We start from the raw sequence: 15780 nt of genomic DNA on the forward strand, positions 1-15780 counted from the left end.
TTGCAGTAATTTGGCGAGTCCAGCTATACTTTTAGAGGACTTGGTTTACAATAACTGCAGCAATAAGAGCAATGACTTCGTAGCCTGCTTGCTTTTCTTTGTTAAGGCGGTATTTCAATTCTAGACAAATTGTGTCCAAAAATCGTATCGCCACCGTCCGTTGATCGAATCTGCTATCGTATTACACCGGTCCCGGTGTCTACTGCACAAACACGGATGATCCTTAGTCGATTGTACAAGATTTAAAGATTAAAATCCGATCAGATTAAACAATGGGATGGAATCCAAACGAAAATCTATAACAACTGCTTACAGGAGAAACTCTTTTGTTTTGGATTGGTAATCGGACCAACCTCGTTCTCAGGGTCTCTTTGTCTATGACAACTACAATGGAGACCCTGTGAACGAGATCGGTAATCGAAAACGCTTTGGTCAAGGAGAATACAAAATTTTGAAGTAAAAATAGTAGTCTTATATTAACAAAATTTTAGTTTATGACCACTGAATATTGCCTTTATCACTTACTTAGCACACTCGTTGTAACAGCAGTACTTCTTAATAGATCAGCTTCACTATCTCGATCAGTTCGGAAGTTTCGCTGAAAAGATATTAGAAACCGCTACTTTACTTTGCAAAGACAATGATTTGTCCCAGCTATTAGCAAATGTAACACCAAACTCAAAATATGTCGAGTGAAAGAGTATTTTACCTTTTTTTCGTGCAGAAATCAGCAATAGATCGCTGCATAATGATGGCCGGATGAACGCTGGATACATAAACTACAGGCTTTCAACAATACAATACATACTTAATTGACCAACCCCATAGGGGCTTTTCAGGGCCAATTAAACACAATCATGACAGAACAGAACATTAAACAAGCTACTTGGCTATTTCCAAGAGCAGCTGAGGAGATAAACCAGGGACTACCAGGCACAAATTCAACAAGTGGTCGAAACGTATCTTGCACCCGGGATCCCCGGATCTCAAGGCAAGCGCCCTAACCACTGGGCCGCACTGCCTCAAGACGGGCAGATGTTGCTGACTCTTGATGTACATTTTCAAACAAAGAAAATCCTAGAAAGGAGAAAAAACGACAGCTTTTGACGAGATTTTATTGATATCCAATTTTTTTATCATTAGCACCATGAAAGGGTGGGGAAGGTGGGGGGGGGGGGGGATTCACCTAATTCATTGAACTATAGACCTCTTTCATGGTGGAGGCAAATAAATATTATTTTCTTTTAATGCTAATAAGTCTTTCTAGCCTCGCTACGACGAGCAAATTTCAAAAGAATTTTTGTTTCGAATCACCGTCGGTAAAAACACATCTCCCCATTTCATCAACCGGGATTATCATATAACGTCTCTTTCACCATAATCACGAATGCGTTCCATTTCGACAATTTACATCCTAGCAGTATGGCGGGACAATTAGTAATCGGAACGTCGTACATCGGTTCGGCTTCTGCAAAGCAGCACTCGGATTTTTTCCGAGTATTACCGAGTCACCATCGACAAATAAAGGCGCAATAAGACATATAGGCCACTTCGAAGAACACCATAATGATTTTTGTTTGTCCCTGCAAAATTTTGCATAAGCATTGTTTTTGTTTTCTCTGGGGCCATTGTAAGTCCCAAGAGAAACCAGAAACAATGCCTATGCAAAACTATGAGGGCAAACAAAGAGTTTTATGGTATTTTCTGAAGTGACCTATTGCAAAAGACCAAACCGGCTAACTCAATGTTGTACCCAATTCAACTGAAGATCGCAATGACTTTCATTCGCTTTCAGTCTTGTCTTGAGACAATGAGTGGTTTTATTTGCTATGTTTCCGAGGCTAAAGAGGGCATTTTATTTATTTTATTTCACACACTAGAAGGATGGATAAATTTTGTATGAATTTTGTTACTCCTACAAGTATACACCATTTTTGTATTGAGCTAAAATGATATTTCATAGGCCCTTTGAATAAAACAAAAGATGGGCAGTGATTCTATCGGCACCAAAGCTCCGTCAAGTACGTTTTTGAATAAAAACCTTTAGTTTATACTGGAACAATGGATAGCGTTGAACGCGGGCGCTGATTGTGGCTACTCAAACTCCGGATATCCTTTGCTATTCACCTACGAGCAATTTGCACGCAATTTGCGCCCGAAAATGTTGTAATCTTTGCAGGAATAAATGAGTTAAAATCATCCTTTTGTGCTACATTATCTCACTGTTTTAGTAAATACTTAAACAACTATTCACCTCAGTGTCGGTGGCTAGTGGCATGGTGGATATTTACCGAGCCGCTACTTCCACCACTTCGGTGAATAGTTGCTAAATATTAACTATTCAAGAGGGAAAATTACGGTTCGGACAACAACGTCGATCTTTGGTGTTGTTTGTTTCTTAAACTTAAAATTTACTTGTAGAGGTTATTTTATTTTTCCTCACGAACAGTCATGCATTAGAAGGATGAATCTTCTTCGAAGATTTTGAAACGACTTCATTACATTTTGTATGAGATTTGTTACTCCTACAAGCATGCAACTTTGTAATTAGCTAAAATGCTATTTCATAGTCAATTTAAAAAAAAAATTCAAAAAGACATTTTTCACAAAATTTAAAAAGTATTTGTACAAAAATAGTGTTCAATTCACGGATGATTATTTTGGTACACCATCATGGCCGTCATTCCTTTGTTTGGAACACAAACATGGCCGCCGTGACGTCATGTGAAAACGCTCTACACCCATGCATGCATTTTCGAATGCGATGGGATATATCTAGAATCCTTGATTAATTTAACAAATGGTTGATTCTGAGCAAGCACATGAGGGAAAAGTCTCTTCAAACCTGATGAGGGTACCTAATGTAAAGGTGTAAAGGTGTAAACGTTTGGTCAAACGTTAAATTTAAGTATGAAAAAGAAAAGGTCATATGTCTTAAAGCGAACCTGCACTTCAACAAAAAAAATAACTTTAAATTTCAGTCTAATCAGTCGAATACTTTTTCAAAGAAAGCGTTTGTATCCGAAATAACTTAGTTTTAGAATCGCCTATGTTTGTTTTCAAACTTCGCGGGCGCCGCCATCTTGAATAAATGTGACGTAAACGGTTGCCCTATTGTTATTAGACAAAAGCTCTTTGTGTCAGAAAAGAAGGGCAACCGTACATCATAATTATTCAAGATGGCGGCGCCCACGAAATTTGAAAGTGACAATAAGTGATTTTACAATTCAGTTTTCCTGATATGAACTCCTTTTTAAAAACAAATTTCGAACAAATTTGTTTGGAAATATTATTTTCTTCGGTTTAAACTCTTCTGTAGTAAGAGTGGAGTTTTCCTTGAAAACTAACAGCATAGAAAAATTAAAAAAAAGGAGTGGACTCAGTCTCCTTGTTTCCTACGGTAAACTGTATTCTAGTTATACCCAATATCGTAAGACAAAATGAGGTGAGCATGGAAACAAAGTCAACTCCAGCCTCATTCTTATTCAAAAAACAGGTAGACTGGCACAAAATAATCCAATTTCGATTTATTAAAATTCAGTGCTAAACAAAAGGCATCATCTCGAGCTTCTGGGGGAATATTAATCCTTATATTTATTCCCTAGAGCCTCGAGATGATGCCTTTTGTTTAGGACTGAATTTTAATATATCAAAATTGGTCTATTGCTGGTTTTCACTCACGTGATCAACAGCCATGTTTTTCAACGATTCAAAAGGAAGCGTTTGCATAATAATAGAGTTAAATTCCCGGAGGATTTGGTCGGGGCACCAACATGGCCGCCTTTTCTTTGTTTAGGGCACCAACATGGCGGTCGTGACGTCATGTGAAAACCGAGAATAGGAGGTTTTCACGTGACGTCATCGCTCTCTCATTAGCTTCGTTTCTTCGTCTCCAACAGAAGTCGTACATTTCTCTAATGTTATTGATGTTCCCAGAGGTTGCTTTTTATCACTTCTTCAGCCAGGTCTTTCCGCCCCACAAACTCATGACTTAATGCTGCACATAGCACGGAGTAACTTGCATCAGAGCCTTTCTTCTGTTTCCATCTTAACAGCATGCTAAGTGCCTTCTTAGCCAACTCTTCGTTATCATTGTGAAATCCTTTTATTTCCCCCTCACTGAAACCCAGACGACGGGCAAGAGGTTCCCATGACGTGAGGTTAATTGACAGCCACTCTAATCTCTCTCGGGAGGGAGTTGCTGTTCCTGAATAGAAGTATGACATACAATTATCGATGATTCCATTTAACTTATTCATGCTGCAGATAAACGAGTGCTTTCGAATGTAACCTGCACAGAAACGCTCAGTGCGAATGAAGACCTCCGAAGAAATATTTCTTCATTTTGAACAAGCAAACTAAATTGGTGAGGAAGCAAATTGCTTTCACTTCACTGTTTACTCTTCTCCAATTTTCGTGCGTGTAGAATGCGTTGTTTACCTCCATGCCATGTTTGACAGTCGATGCCATTCTTAGTAACCAAGCCTTTTTATTGGGTTAGAATGCGTGCAGCACGTGCAGCACGAATATTTTAAATTTCCTCTTTTAACCAATGCGATAATTGTTTTGCGGTGTTGTCGTTGCAGTTGCCGTGTTGTCCTTTCGTTAACTCCCTGTTCCGTGTGCCACACAGAAATTTCTCCTTTTATTTTAACGGTTCATTTTCTATCTGTGTGGAGATCACCAGAAACGTCTTTTGATTGCCACTATTTGATTCTTACGTTTTTTCAATGGCCAAGCAGTGGAATACAATCACTTTGAACTGAAGAACATCCGTTTCTATGCAAATATATTCCCCCTGCTGTATTAGAGTTACTTTTCATGATCAGTGTGATATGTGGGGAAATATGTACCTCACGTGGAACAGGATTGCTTTTCCTCTTTTAAACAAAGATATTATTGTTCGGTGGGGTTGTCTTTGCGGTAGCTGTCTTTAGGGAGTTTAAGCATAGACAACCGCAATGCAACGTCAACGAAAACGTCACTCCAAAATATAACCTCACCGCTATGGCAACTATTTAGCGACTATTCCAACTTGTTCACTATCGTGTAACTGGATTCGGAAAATACCATAATCCTCTTTGTTTGTCCCCCCAACTTTTGCATGATCATTGTTTTTGTTTTCTCTTAGAACCATTGTAAGTCCCAAGTAGGTTGAAGTTTTTCTCCGGGAACACCGGTTTTACATTTGACTTGATTTGCGTTAATTGTTGTTTTCAGTTCACAGCGTCCCCAATTAGTGTTCCAGCGGTATAAAGACTAGACACTTTTAAGTGCCTAGTCGTTCTAGCACAAAGCGTTATTTAAAAGTAAAGTTCCCCTTTTGCCCTACCGACGTTACGACATCAGAATGGAGGAAAGCTTATCACAAGTACAATAACAAGTCATTGCGGTAATCGTCCTCCGTCAACGTACAAAACACTAATCATGTGCATGTTAATTACTAAATTTCTTTCTTTACGAAAACCTACGCACCTTCGAGGAGATCCTCACCACCTTCTTCTGGCAAACTGATGATCTTGTCAAAGCATCTCTTCTTGCGTTCCTGAAGCAGTTTGGAAAGCTGCGCTAGAAATCTTTTCTTTACATCTCTTAAACAAATTTTCGACTTCAATTTAGCCTACGTGGCAGGCGTTAAAAGGGGAGGGAGGGAGGGAAAACGGAAGGGGGAGCTGGGTAAGGAGAGGAAAGAACGCCAGCTGTAAAAATCCCTTGTTTTGTATTTCTGAGGCCTCTGTCGGCCGCAAAATTGTGATTGGCTAAGACACAATGAGTAATGTTTCATACTTTCAATACAAGATGGCGGCGGACATAGACGAGTTGGCGAGTGCTGTGAGAGATTTTTGAAACCAAAACAAGAATCAGCCGTAAGAGCTCTTTTAGCCGGAAGAGATGTCCTAGCGGTTTTGCCGACTGGATACGGAAAGAGTTTAATTTATCAACTGTTCGTTCGTGCGAAGAACTACGAATTACGTATTTACATTTCCCAGCAAACATTCCCGCGTGCGTCGGCTAAATTCTGATTGGTGGATGATTTGACAGATAATTGACAGCGTAGTAAATCGGATTACCAGAAATTAGGTGGGCGTAATGCGAAACACTGGGCTTTTAGGGCAGGCGCTCCCTCCCATTTTTCCCCTCGCGCGTTTCTCTCCCCTTCTCTCCCCATTTTAGCGCCTGCCACACAGGCTACTTCAATTCCAAGCGATCACCGTAAATTTCCTTTTTATTGATCTCGTTTAACACTCCACAGCATGCAGTGAGGATACGGATCATTAAAAGGAGCAGCATCAAATGTGGTTTATAAAAAAATAGGATAGTACGCGTACTCTCATTGGTCAATAGCTGTGTTTAGATGACAGTATGCAAACACGGCTGTGACATCACACGAAATTTGATCGGTTTGTCAGATGCGCATTTTGATTGGATGGTAGGAATTATGAGCGAGTATCAAGAAAATCAGTTTTGTCAAGAAGCAAAAAAACCAACATTTTCCTTCATTTGTCGAATTATTTCATTAAAGTAATACAGGACTTTTTTCCGTGTTTACATAGCCTCATCTTAGCACGAGGAGGAGTTGGGGGAATTCGAGACAGTTAAGCAAACCCTAGACGCAAATCGCAAAGAGGCAAACTAAAGAATTCCAAAGGTGTTTTCTGACGAAAAAACATAAAACACATTCAATGAAATTGAAAGAAAGCTGTGCTCTGCCTCGTTTTTCGGGCATTTCTCGGTCGTATACATTATCAGCCGACAACCCACCCGCCTGGAGGGGTCTTTTTACTAAATAGATGGTATGGAACCAATCTCTAGGGACACAGATAACAACGTGGTAATTTACAATTGCTGGTGGAGGAACAAAAGGAGCAATATATGAGAGATCTTTTTTTTTTCGTCCCTCAAAAGGCGGAGATGACGTTGCACGAAAACCACCTACAGTGTAAAACTCCCTTCCATGTACATGTAAATAAATATCGTACTATACTGAATTGAAAATAGGGTGAAGGGTTTTCTTTTTTCGTTCACTTGAAAGAGCATTTTCACACACTTACTGTATGATAATCAAACTGAAATCGATAGAGACACAAATTTGAACCAACTTCTTTGTGTTACCTTACGCTCTTAAGTCACAGGGGCTCCAAAAAAAACTCGAATCCTTAGCCTTACCTAATTGTTGGATATACGTAGCGAGAGCTTAGACCAGGAGCTTATCAAGGGGAGTCTTCCTGGAGTAAACCCTTTCCCGAGTAAATTAATTTTTGAGTCACGCAGCAGCTCTCACAACGTATAATGTGAATGGCTCGCTACCCATGCCAAAAACAAGAGACTAAACAACTCAAACAACGACTTAGACTTACACAATAGCGGCTGTTACCAATACCTAACAATAACAGGTTACGACAGCTGCTACATTACTGTTATTTCTAGGAACAGGTTTTTCCCGCGAAAAGTATCATATTTCCCTTGACACTGCCATACCTTTGTTTTGATTGGCATTTACAACAGTGGGCGTGCTGGATCTCCCAAGAGGGTCCCCTTGATGGGCTCCTGCTTTAGACTTAAAATTAAAGGGAAACTTCGCGTTGGATGTCACAACTAAGCGTGCATCTACTTAGGTGAATTTCTGGACACAAGTGTCTAAGAGAGGGCTTACCTGGTGATCCACAGTAAGAGTAGGCGGCTTTAATAAAAGGTTACACAACAAGTTCTTTCCCGTTGTTTCTCCAGTGCTGCAAAACTCCACTTTACAATACTCCTGGTCGCTGATCACACAAACTTCCAGCTGGGCATCAAACCGGGCGTCGCCGTCAAACCTGTTTCCAAAGATAGCTTCGTTGTTGGATAATTTCTTGAATAGTCTAAAAACCGGTTCTTGCAAATCCTTACTGAATAACAGACATTATTTTGAAGACTATCTTGTCTTGTATAAAGCGATAAGCCGCAGGACCTACACCACAGCGCTTGTGCAAAAGCACATTGGGACGTTAAAAAGTCCACACCCCTCTTTGAAAGACAAGGACAATGAGTTTCTGGAGTTGTGGTGTGATGCACTGATAGTTGTAGGCATCCGCTGTTGTGCTTACACAGCGCAGCTATTAGCTTCAAACGTGGTTACACGAGAGGATGCAAACTTTACCATAGTAAAATTGTGTGATTACGTGCGATCAATTTTTCCCTGAAAACTTTTGCAAGGATGATACATTGTTGTGGATAAGCACTCTGGGACGTTAAACAGAGAACAATAGGCCATTTCCGAGTTCAAGTCTGCCTCCTTTTCAAAGCGAGGCTAAGTGCAAAGTTTTTGTGATGGTAATTAGTTCTACTTTATGTATGAATGAAAACTAATTTTCATAACAAAAACTTCGCACTTAGGCTCGCTTTGCAGAGGAGGCCAACATGATCTCGGAAATGGCCTATTGAAAATTCCCTTAGCAGAACCCTGGGTATACTGAAGAGAAAAAATACCTCAAATAAAAATCATCCTTGCCATTTGAACTGACTGGGCACATTCCACCTGACACAAACACAAATGCCTTATCCTGTCCCGGGATCATCTTCCTTCTGGAGCTGACATGGCAAGACTTTATTCCTTCCTTATCATGCTCTTGTTTGACGATCTCTCTGAGGTGGACGGGACAGCAGATTAGGAACAAGATATCTTGAGAATTAAGGCGTTCTGTTGGTTGAAAGTACGCGCAAAAATTTGCCTCTCGCGGCTGATTCCATATGAGACTCGACAGGTAGGAAATAATCCTAGAAGCACTTGATCTGATCTCTTCTTCCCAATGAACGAAACATGTGTATCTTAAAAAATATAAAATTTGCCGAAAAAGACCGACAAATTAATATAGCTCAGTACAGACAGGGCCTTATCAAGCAACATTTCACTTGTATGATAAACTTCCCTTTCTCTTTGAAAGGTATAAACAATGCATTTACATCTACATTTTACTCAATATCTTCTCAGAAAGATCTCCATTAAACTTTATAATTCGGACAAGACTTTAAAGGGGCTAGGTCACGCAATTTTAGGCTTTTTTAGCACTGATCGAATGGTCATAGAACTAACTAAAATATCAAAATAACTGTTCAAAACTATAGAAGAACTCTAACAAAACACAGGGAAGCCAAGAAGGGACATGGATGGACAAAACTGGAGAGGATTGAAATGGATTGAATTTGGGTAAATTTGAAAAACGTCGGCCCACCTTTTTTCAAATTTATATCAGTCTATATCAAAATGTCATTTACACAGCTGGAAAATCACTCTCAGTTGTTATGTGGCCGTGATTTTGCAAATGAAAGCTTCTTGCTCTGCCAATTTGACGTATAGAGCTCATAATTAACAAAATTAAACAAAATTACCTACAATAGCGTGACCTAGCCCCTTTAAACTTACGTTTACTAGATGTGTAAAACTGGAATTTGTTACTACGACCAAAAGATCAATTCCCCTTTGTCTTTGGATTTCAAAACTATGTTAACTAAACACTGTGTGACCCAAATTTTAAGCCTTGATTTAAAAGACACCTGTTTCACTCAAGTGTGCCGCAGAAATTGCACCATCTCTGTGCCAACTATTCAAGATCTCTCTGAAGTGCGGATCCTTTCCTGAGAATTGGAAAGATGCCAATCTTGTTCCTAACCATAAGGGCGATTCCAAGACAGCTCTTAGCAACTATAGAAATACTTCAATTCTTGATGAGCTTTCTAATATTCTAGAACGGCTTGTTTACAATGAAATTTTGGGGGCCATATCCACAAACCTTACGCATTGACAACTTGGTTGTGTGAAAGTAAAATCGACAGTTACCCAGTTGATTCAGGTACTTCATCAATTTGCTGAAGCTCTTGAGCTAAGGCAACAAGCCTGTCATTTATCTTGACTTTTCTAAGGCCTTCGATCGGGTTCCTCATGAGAAGCTTTTATATATATAAGCTTGAATGCTTTGGCATCAGAGGGCAGTTATTGTCCTGGTTTATAGGTCTTGTTTAACAGGCAGGAGAGAGAGTTGTTATTAATAACGGAGAGTCTGATTTTCTACCCGTGACATCAGGGGTCCCCCAGGGATTAATTTTAGTGCCTCCTTTCTTCTTATTTTTCATTAATCACATGCCTAACGTGGTTTCCAGGGAGACATTTTTGCCTCCTTTTGCTAACGACTCTGAAATTAATGTTTTCGAGTAGTGTTGGGTCACGATGATGGTGACAGGGTACAAGAAGACTTGAATAATTTATTTGAATGGTCTTGCAAGTGGGGAATGGAATTTATTGTTTCGCAATGCAAGGTTTTTGAGGGTGACTCGTATTAAATCAGTGACTGAAAGGGACTAATTTCTCGGTGGAACTAAAATCGAGAGTGTGAATGTTGAGAAAGACCTGGGTGTCTCTCCCTAAATCCCACCAGCCACCCCCCCCCCCTCCCCCCCCCCCTCCCCCCCCCCCCCCCCCCATCCCAATAAAATGAATCGTCCCTATTTGTGATTGTGATTGGTCAAAAGCCAACTCTGTTGTACTTGTTCTGCAACCTCGATCCCTGCCTCTCGTTACCTCAACCGTGGGCCAAATGATTGCGTACTAATTTTTCTAACTTGAACTAAAATAGGAATATTGGCGGGAAACGGTAAAATAAGTACGGTATATTAGCTCAAGAAAGCAGAAAACACCTAAGGTTGGATGCAATCTTAAAATGAAGGACTAAAAATAATGAATTAATAGTCAACCACTGTATTCAAAGTTAAAATGACAACATATTAGAAGCAACCAACCAATCAAAAACGAATGAAGATTTCCTTCTGTTGGGATATTACGATACATTTTACACTCTTCTAGACTTTGGATACGTTTCTTTTTAATGTTTTTTTATTCATATTGAAATTTTTTGGATGCCTTACATTCAGGGCTTTGCCAGGCGATAAAATAACGTCATTGGCCCGGTAATTCTATAACATTGGAAAGATGATGGAATTTATTGAAATAAATCATAACTATATAAGTACCATTACTGAATTATTGAATTCGGGTCCTCATGATGTAAAGAAATATGCAGATCTCTGAGGGCTATATATACACCTTGGCCGCAACCTCGTTCGCAGGAGCTCTCCCTTGACTTCTCGGTCCTGGGAACGAGGTTGCCTTGGCAACACTTTTCTCGCTTTGCACAATTCCTCTTGTAATTCTTAAGTGTCAAAAGACTTATTTTTGCCAACTTTCGTATACTCACCCTGAAAAATGTCGAACCTGGAACTTCACAAAATTGCCATCAAAACATGGAGGATTTTCAAGGTCGCTGGTAATTTCAATCCATTTCTTGCTTTCTTCATCTGACCTGAGAAAAAATATCCTGACTCGACAAACTGAAGAGTCAGCAATATACTCAGGATCACGTGCATGAGAAATTGGCAACTGAATTGTAACAGGCCTCAAGAATTCGGCACTCGGAGGGCCCAAAATACGTAATATCGGTCCCGAACACAAATCGAGACCATCGAATTCATCCTGAAGAACTTCTTGTACCTGAGGAAGAGAGAGAGCAATGTCAGAAGTGCAATTACAGCTGCTTTGTTATAGTTTTTTTTCTGCTTAGAAAAAGTTGGTCTTTTCACGGCATTTTCCTGCTAAGTAACCTGATCAACTGGCGAATGAAAACAAGGCCGGAGGTGACCTTGGGTATGCTTTGACACAGATCTAACTTGTATCTTTAGCAACATCTAAGTCATGTTTTCAGCCTATCAGAAGATTAAGGTTTTTCTGCGCCCTCATGAAGTGTCCTTTGAACCATACATGAAAGCTTTTCCATCTAAAGTTCTTAATTCAATCCTGTTAAATACAAAGCTATGTACAATTTGTCATATCCAAGATGATAAATGCTCGTTTTGCAAATTGCAACCAGAAACCCTTTTACCACGTCTTTTATGATTGAAAACACGTGCAACACTTCTGGAAGAAATTTGAATACTGTTTCTATTTATTGGCAAAAGAATTCAACCATCTTACTCTGCAAGATTCCATTAATGGAATAATTTATTCCCTATATTTATGCCCTTTCAGGGCTCGAAATTAGGAAAAATTTTCAGTCGCTTTTTTGTGCCTAGAAACGAAACGTTGGTCGCAAGGTCACAAATTTTAGTCGCAAAACTAATTAATCTCCTTGATTAATAAACGACTTAGGATAACAAATAATTAACAGAACTGCGATTTTCACATTGCTTCAACAACTTCCATGCCGTCTTACATAACATTATTTGAACTGAAACTTGCAAACTAAGTAACCTGCAATGCGTGGTTGCAGCAACAGCAACGATCAAAACAATACCTAATAATAGAAATATGAACCTAGAAATTTCACACAATAACATTTATGTTAATCGTAACGGTTTTCTACCTCCTGAATTATTGGTAAAACTTAAAGTGCTACGATGATCAAAAAATCATTTTCTTCTTTTTCCTCAGAGTTTGAAAGCGTGTTCGTTTAACACTTGACTGGTAAAATTTTGAGCTTTGATGTTTATCCAAAGGCTGTTTATTTTGAGTGTAAGGTTTGGATTTCATGGTCTGCCATTACTCACGGTCAAAACTAACCGATGGGACCTCAGAAGTTTGGATCTAGCGAATTGACGTCATTTACTCACTGGCTTAAAATTTCAGCGTGTAAACGCAACTTATTATATATGCAAAACACGAGTTTAAGCCCGAAACTCCCGTGCTGCATATTAACTCAGCCGCGTACACACGCATTGCATTCTTAAACCAGTGTGTCTTTGACGTCATTTTCTCCTCGACCCAGCTCTCTCAAGATTTTAAAGTTAGTAATGGAGGACCAATAAGTAACAAAATACCAGTTAAAATAAACAGGTGTCTTTTTAAAATCAGAACTTAAAACTTGGGTCACTTAGTGTTAAGTTAACATAGTTTTGAAATCCAAAGAAAAAGAAGAATTGTTTTTTGGTCGCAGTCGCTTAAGTGCAATCTTACGAATTTGGATGCCGCGCGATCAATTCTTTGCTTTTCGAAGGCTTGAAGTCGATCAGGCAAAAAACTACCTTCGCACGTGTTCCACCCACGGCTAAAAAGACAATGGTACCTTTGTTGACGGTTCCACAACTGGAGGCAGTAAAGTTCAGCTTCAAAGGTAAAATATCCGGCTACGAACTTCGAGTTTCACACACGTTCGACAACTGCCTGCCATGTTTCCCGCTAGGGCCTGGGCCTAGTCCAAACCGACCTACCCCGTGCCAATTCGCTAAAGTAAGACAACACTTCAGTTGTAGTACATAGACAAATTGAAGTGTTAAGACTTGCCTTCTTCTCGTCATGCAGGTCATCTTCAAGTATCACTGAATCAGTTTATTAATAAACATTACTCGTACTGAATTGACAATTTTAAACTGATTTAGCTGGTCTTAGGTTATTACAATCTCTATAGCAGCAAGTCAAGCATTTTCATTTACAAAAACGTGGTCGCCTTTGTCGCTCTCCCTTAGCCTTATCTCGCGCAAATCATCGGTCAATTGCTGGTGCTGGGTCAAAGTCAGACACAGATAAGGCTTCTGAAGAGAGCCGAATCAAATTCTCCAATGTTGACACATTTAGTGTTGCCCTTGTGCTGCTTTTTATTCTGTTTTGGGCTGAAACGGCCCTTTCGCATTCGCATGAAATAGGGAGGACAAGCACGATCGCCACCATCGGCGTTTAATTAAGTATCTGCATTATAACCGCACCGCGCACCGGTGGCGCAGTTGGTTCAGCATCTGGCTGTCATGCGGGAGGTCGTGAGTTCGACTATGGCCTAAACAACTCAGGATCTTAGTTAAATAACTGAGGAGAAAGTGCTGCAGAGCCTCATTGGCTGTCGAAACAAAGGATCTTTTGTTCTCGTGGTTGGCACATTTGAATAACAAAAGCAATGTTTGTAAACAGATATCTTCTCTATACCCAATATCAGAAAACAAAAATGAGGTGAGCATGGAAACGAAGTCAACGCCAGCCTCATTCTCATTCAAAGACCAGGTACACAAGTGCAAAAACACCTTGTGTTCAATTCCGAGCAATTGTCTAAACAAGAGATAAATACTGTAGAAGAGCAGGTTATGGTTTAAAAGTAATTACAAGACCAGTCTAAGTGAATGCTCCAAACGTAATGGACAAATGGGCCCGGTTTAGTCAACTTGCGTGTGTGGGTGTAAGTGGGTGGGGTGGGGAAGGAACCCAGAGGTTGAAGGAAACGGGTGACTAACATATTTTTGAACATTTATTCAAATCCTATCGTTCGAATTCTGTTCTGAAACAACTGAGTTAAAGATCATACTTCTTGTCAATTTGTCAAAAAAAACGTTTAAATGAGAAATCTTACAAATGGTTTAATTTACGGCTTTCGTTTACAAAACCGTCTAATATCCACAGTCACAATGAACGACTTTCGTGCATTCTCCATCATGAATTATTGGCCACTCCCCATAAGGGATTTTCAGGGACAATCACACACAACAGAACACAACAACAACAACAACAACAATTAAGAATCCCAACTGGCCGGAGGCAAACCAGTTGGCTATTTACACGTGCAGCCAAGAAGTTGAACCAGGGACTACCACCAACAAATTCAACGAGTGGTCAGAAGGTGTCTTGAACCCGGGATCTCCAGATCCCAAGGCACGCGCCCTAACCACTGGGCCACTGGGCAGTATAAAGATGTCATAACTCACCTTAAGTTGCAAAGGAAGCTTTGTTTTGCTTGGAACGGATTTTTTAGGAACTGCGATTGTCACGTCTGGATAATCAGGGTGACTGAATGTACCGCCATTGACTGTAATGGTGTATGCTGGAGATAACCTCAGACGACAAACCACAGCGTACGTAGAACATTCTGTGATGTCAGCTTGCACCACAGGAAAGGCGAAATCAGGAATGTCGATTGGAGGTGGATAATCGTCAACGATATCTGCAATATAAAAAAAATAATCAGTAAATAATAAAAAATATAATAATAATAATAATAATAATAATAATAATAATAATAATAATAATAATAATAATAATAATAATAATAGTAACGACTTAATTTAACGAGGTTAATATATTTACTGGTGGGCCAGTAGTTTTTATGAGGGCCCTCAATCCGATCGAATTGGAATTTATAAATGTTGGGTTTTTAGGAAAGTGGAAAACCGGAGAAAAAACCTCTCGGAGCAGTCTGCAGAGAAAAGAACCAACAACAAACTTTACCCGCATATCGCCATGGGTCCGGAATCAAATCGGGGCCACAGATGCGCTCATTTAGCTAACGCTGATGATCCAGGAAAAAAAAAAGGGTTACCCGAGAGGCATCGAAAGTCCTCACTTCCGTCTACGTCCTCCCATTCATTAGTTGAAGCATCGGCCAGCCTTTTAATCACCAGTTCGTAGCCTTTCAGATCTGGAGCACTGTGTGAAAGAGCCAGTTTCACTTCGTTGTTGAATTCAAAAGCCTCGGCATCCGTATTGGTATATATTTCGATCACATTACTCACGACGGCTTCGTGCTCCCCGAGGGGTGGTGAAAGGGCATTACATTTCCATCTGTGGACCATTATTGTGGTGGGCTCAGACACAGCATCTGGGGGGAATGTAAGGTGAACGGCTCCAAGTTTAAGGTCCAAATGGATGCCTACGCTTGTCACTATTCCTCTGCAAAAAAAGATCATCTTAATGTGAAATATTATATTTACGGCGCTTTGCAGGCCTACAAAAATAGAGCTATAGGAAAGGTTGGCTTGACATCATAGAATAAGCGTTGACAA

The 15780-nt window shown here is 39.9% G+C and overlaps 1 protein-coding gene across 2 annotated transcripts in view; it reads right to left on the reverse strand.

Annotated features, from left to right (window-relative positions):
• Positions 1–1806: 1806 nt before the first annotated feature.
• LOC138032962 (uncharacterized) overlaps positions 1807–15780 on the reverse strand; it is a 29640-nt gene continuing 15666 nt past the window's right edge. The window contains exons 5-11 of one of the 2 annotated variants that reach the window (XM_068880684.1): positions 15318–15667; positions 14707–14942; positions 11226–11518; positions 8467–8805; positions 7655–7814; positions 5476–5545; positions 1807–4207 (exon numbers count right to left, since the gene is read on the reverse strand). In XM_068880684.1, the coding sequence (XP_068736785.1) occupies positions 3921–4207; positions 5476–5545; positions 7655–7814; positions 8467–8805; positions 11226–11518; positions 14707–14942; positions 15318–15667 (1735 nt within the window). In that variant the 3' untranslated portion in view covers positions 1807–3920. The remainder of the gene's footprint in view (positions 4208–5475; positions 5546–7654; positions 7815–8466; positions 8806–11225; positions 11519–14706; positions 14943–15317; positions 15668–15780) is intronic. The other variant, XM_068880683.1, reaches the window with a different exon arrangement.

This window comes from Montipora capricornis, chromosome 14, assembly GCF_036669925.1.
Source record: "Montipora capricornis isolate CH-2021 chromosome 14, ASM3666992v2, whole genome shotgun sequence".
NCBI classification, from domain to species: Eukaryota; Metazoa; Cnidaria; class Anthozoa; order Scleractinia; family Acroporidae; genus Montipora; species Montipora capricornis.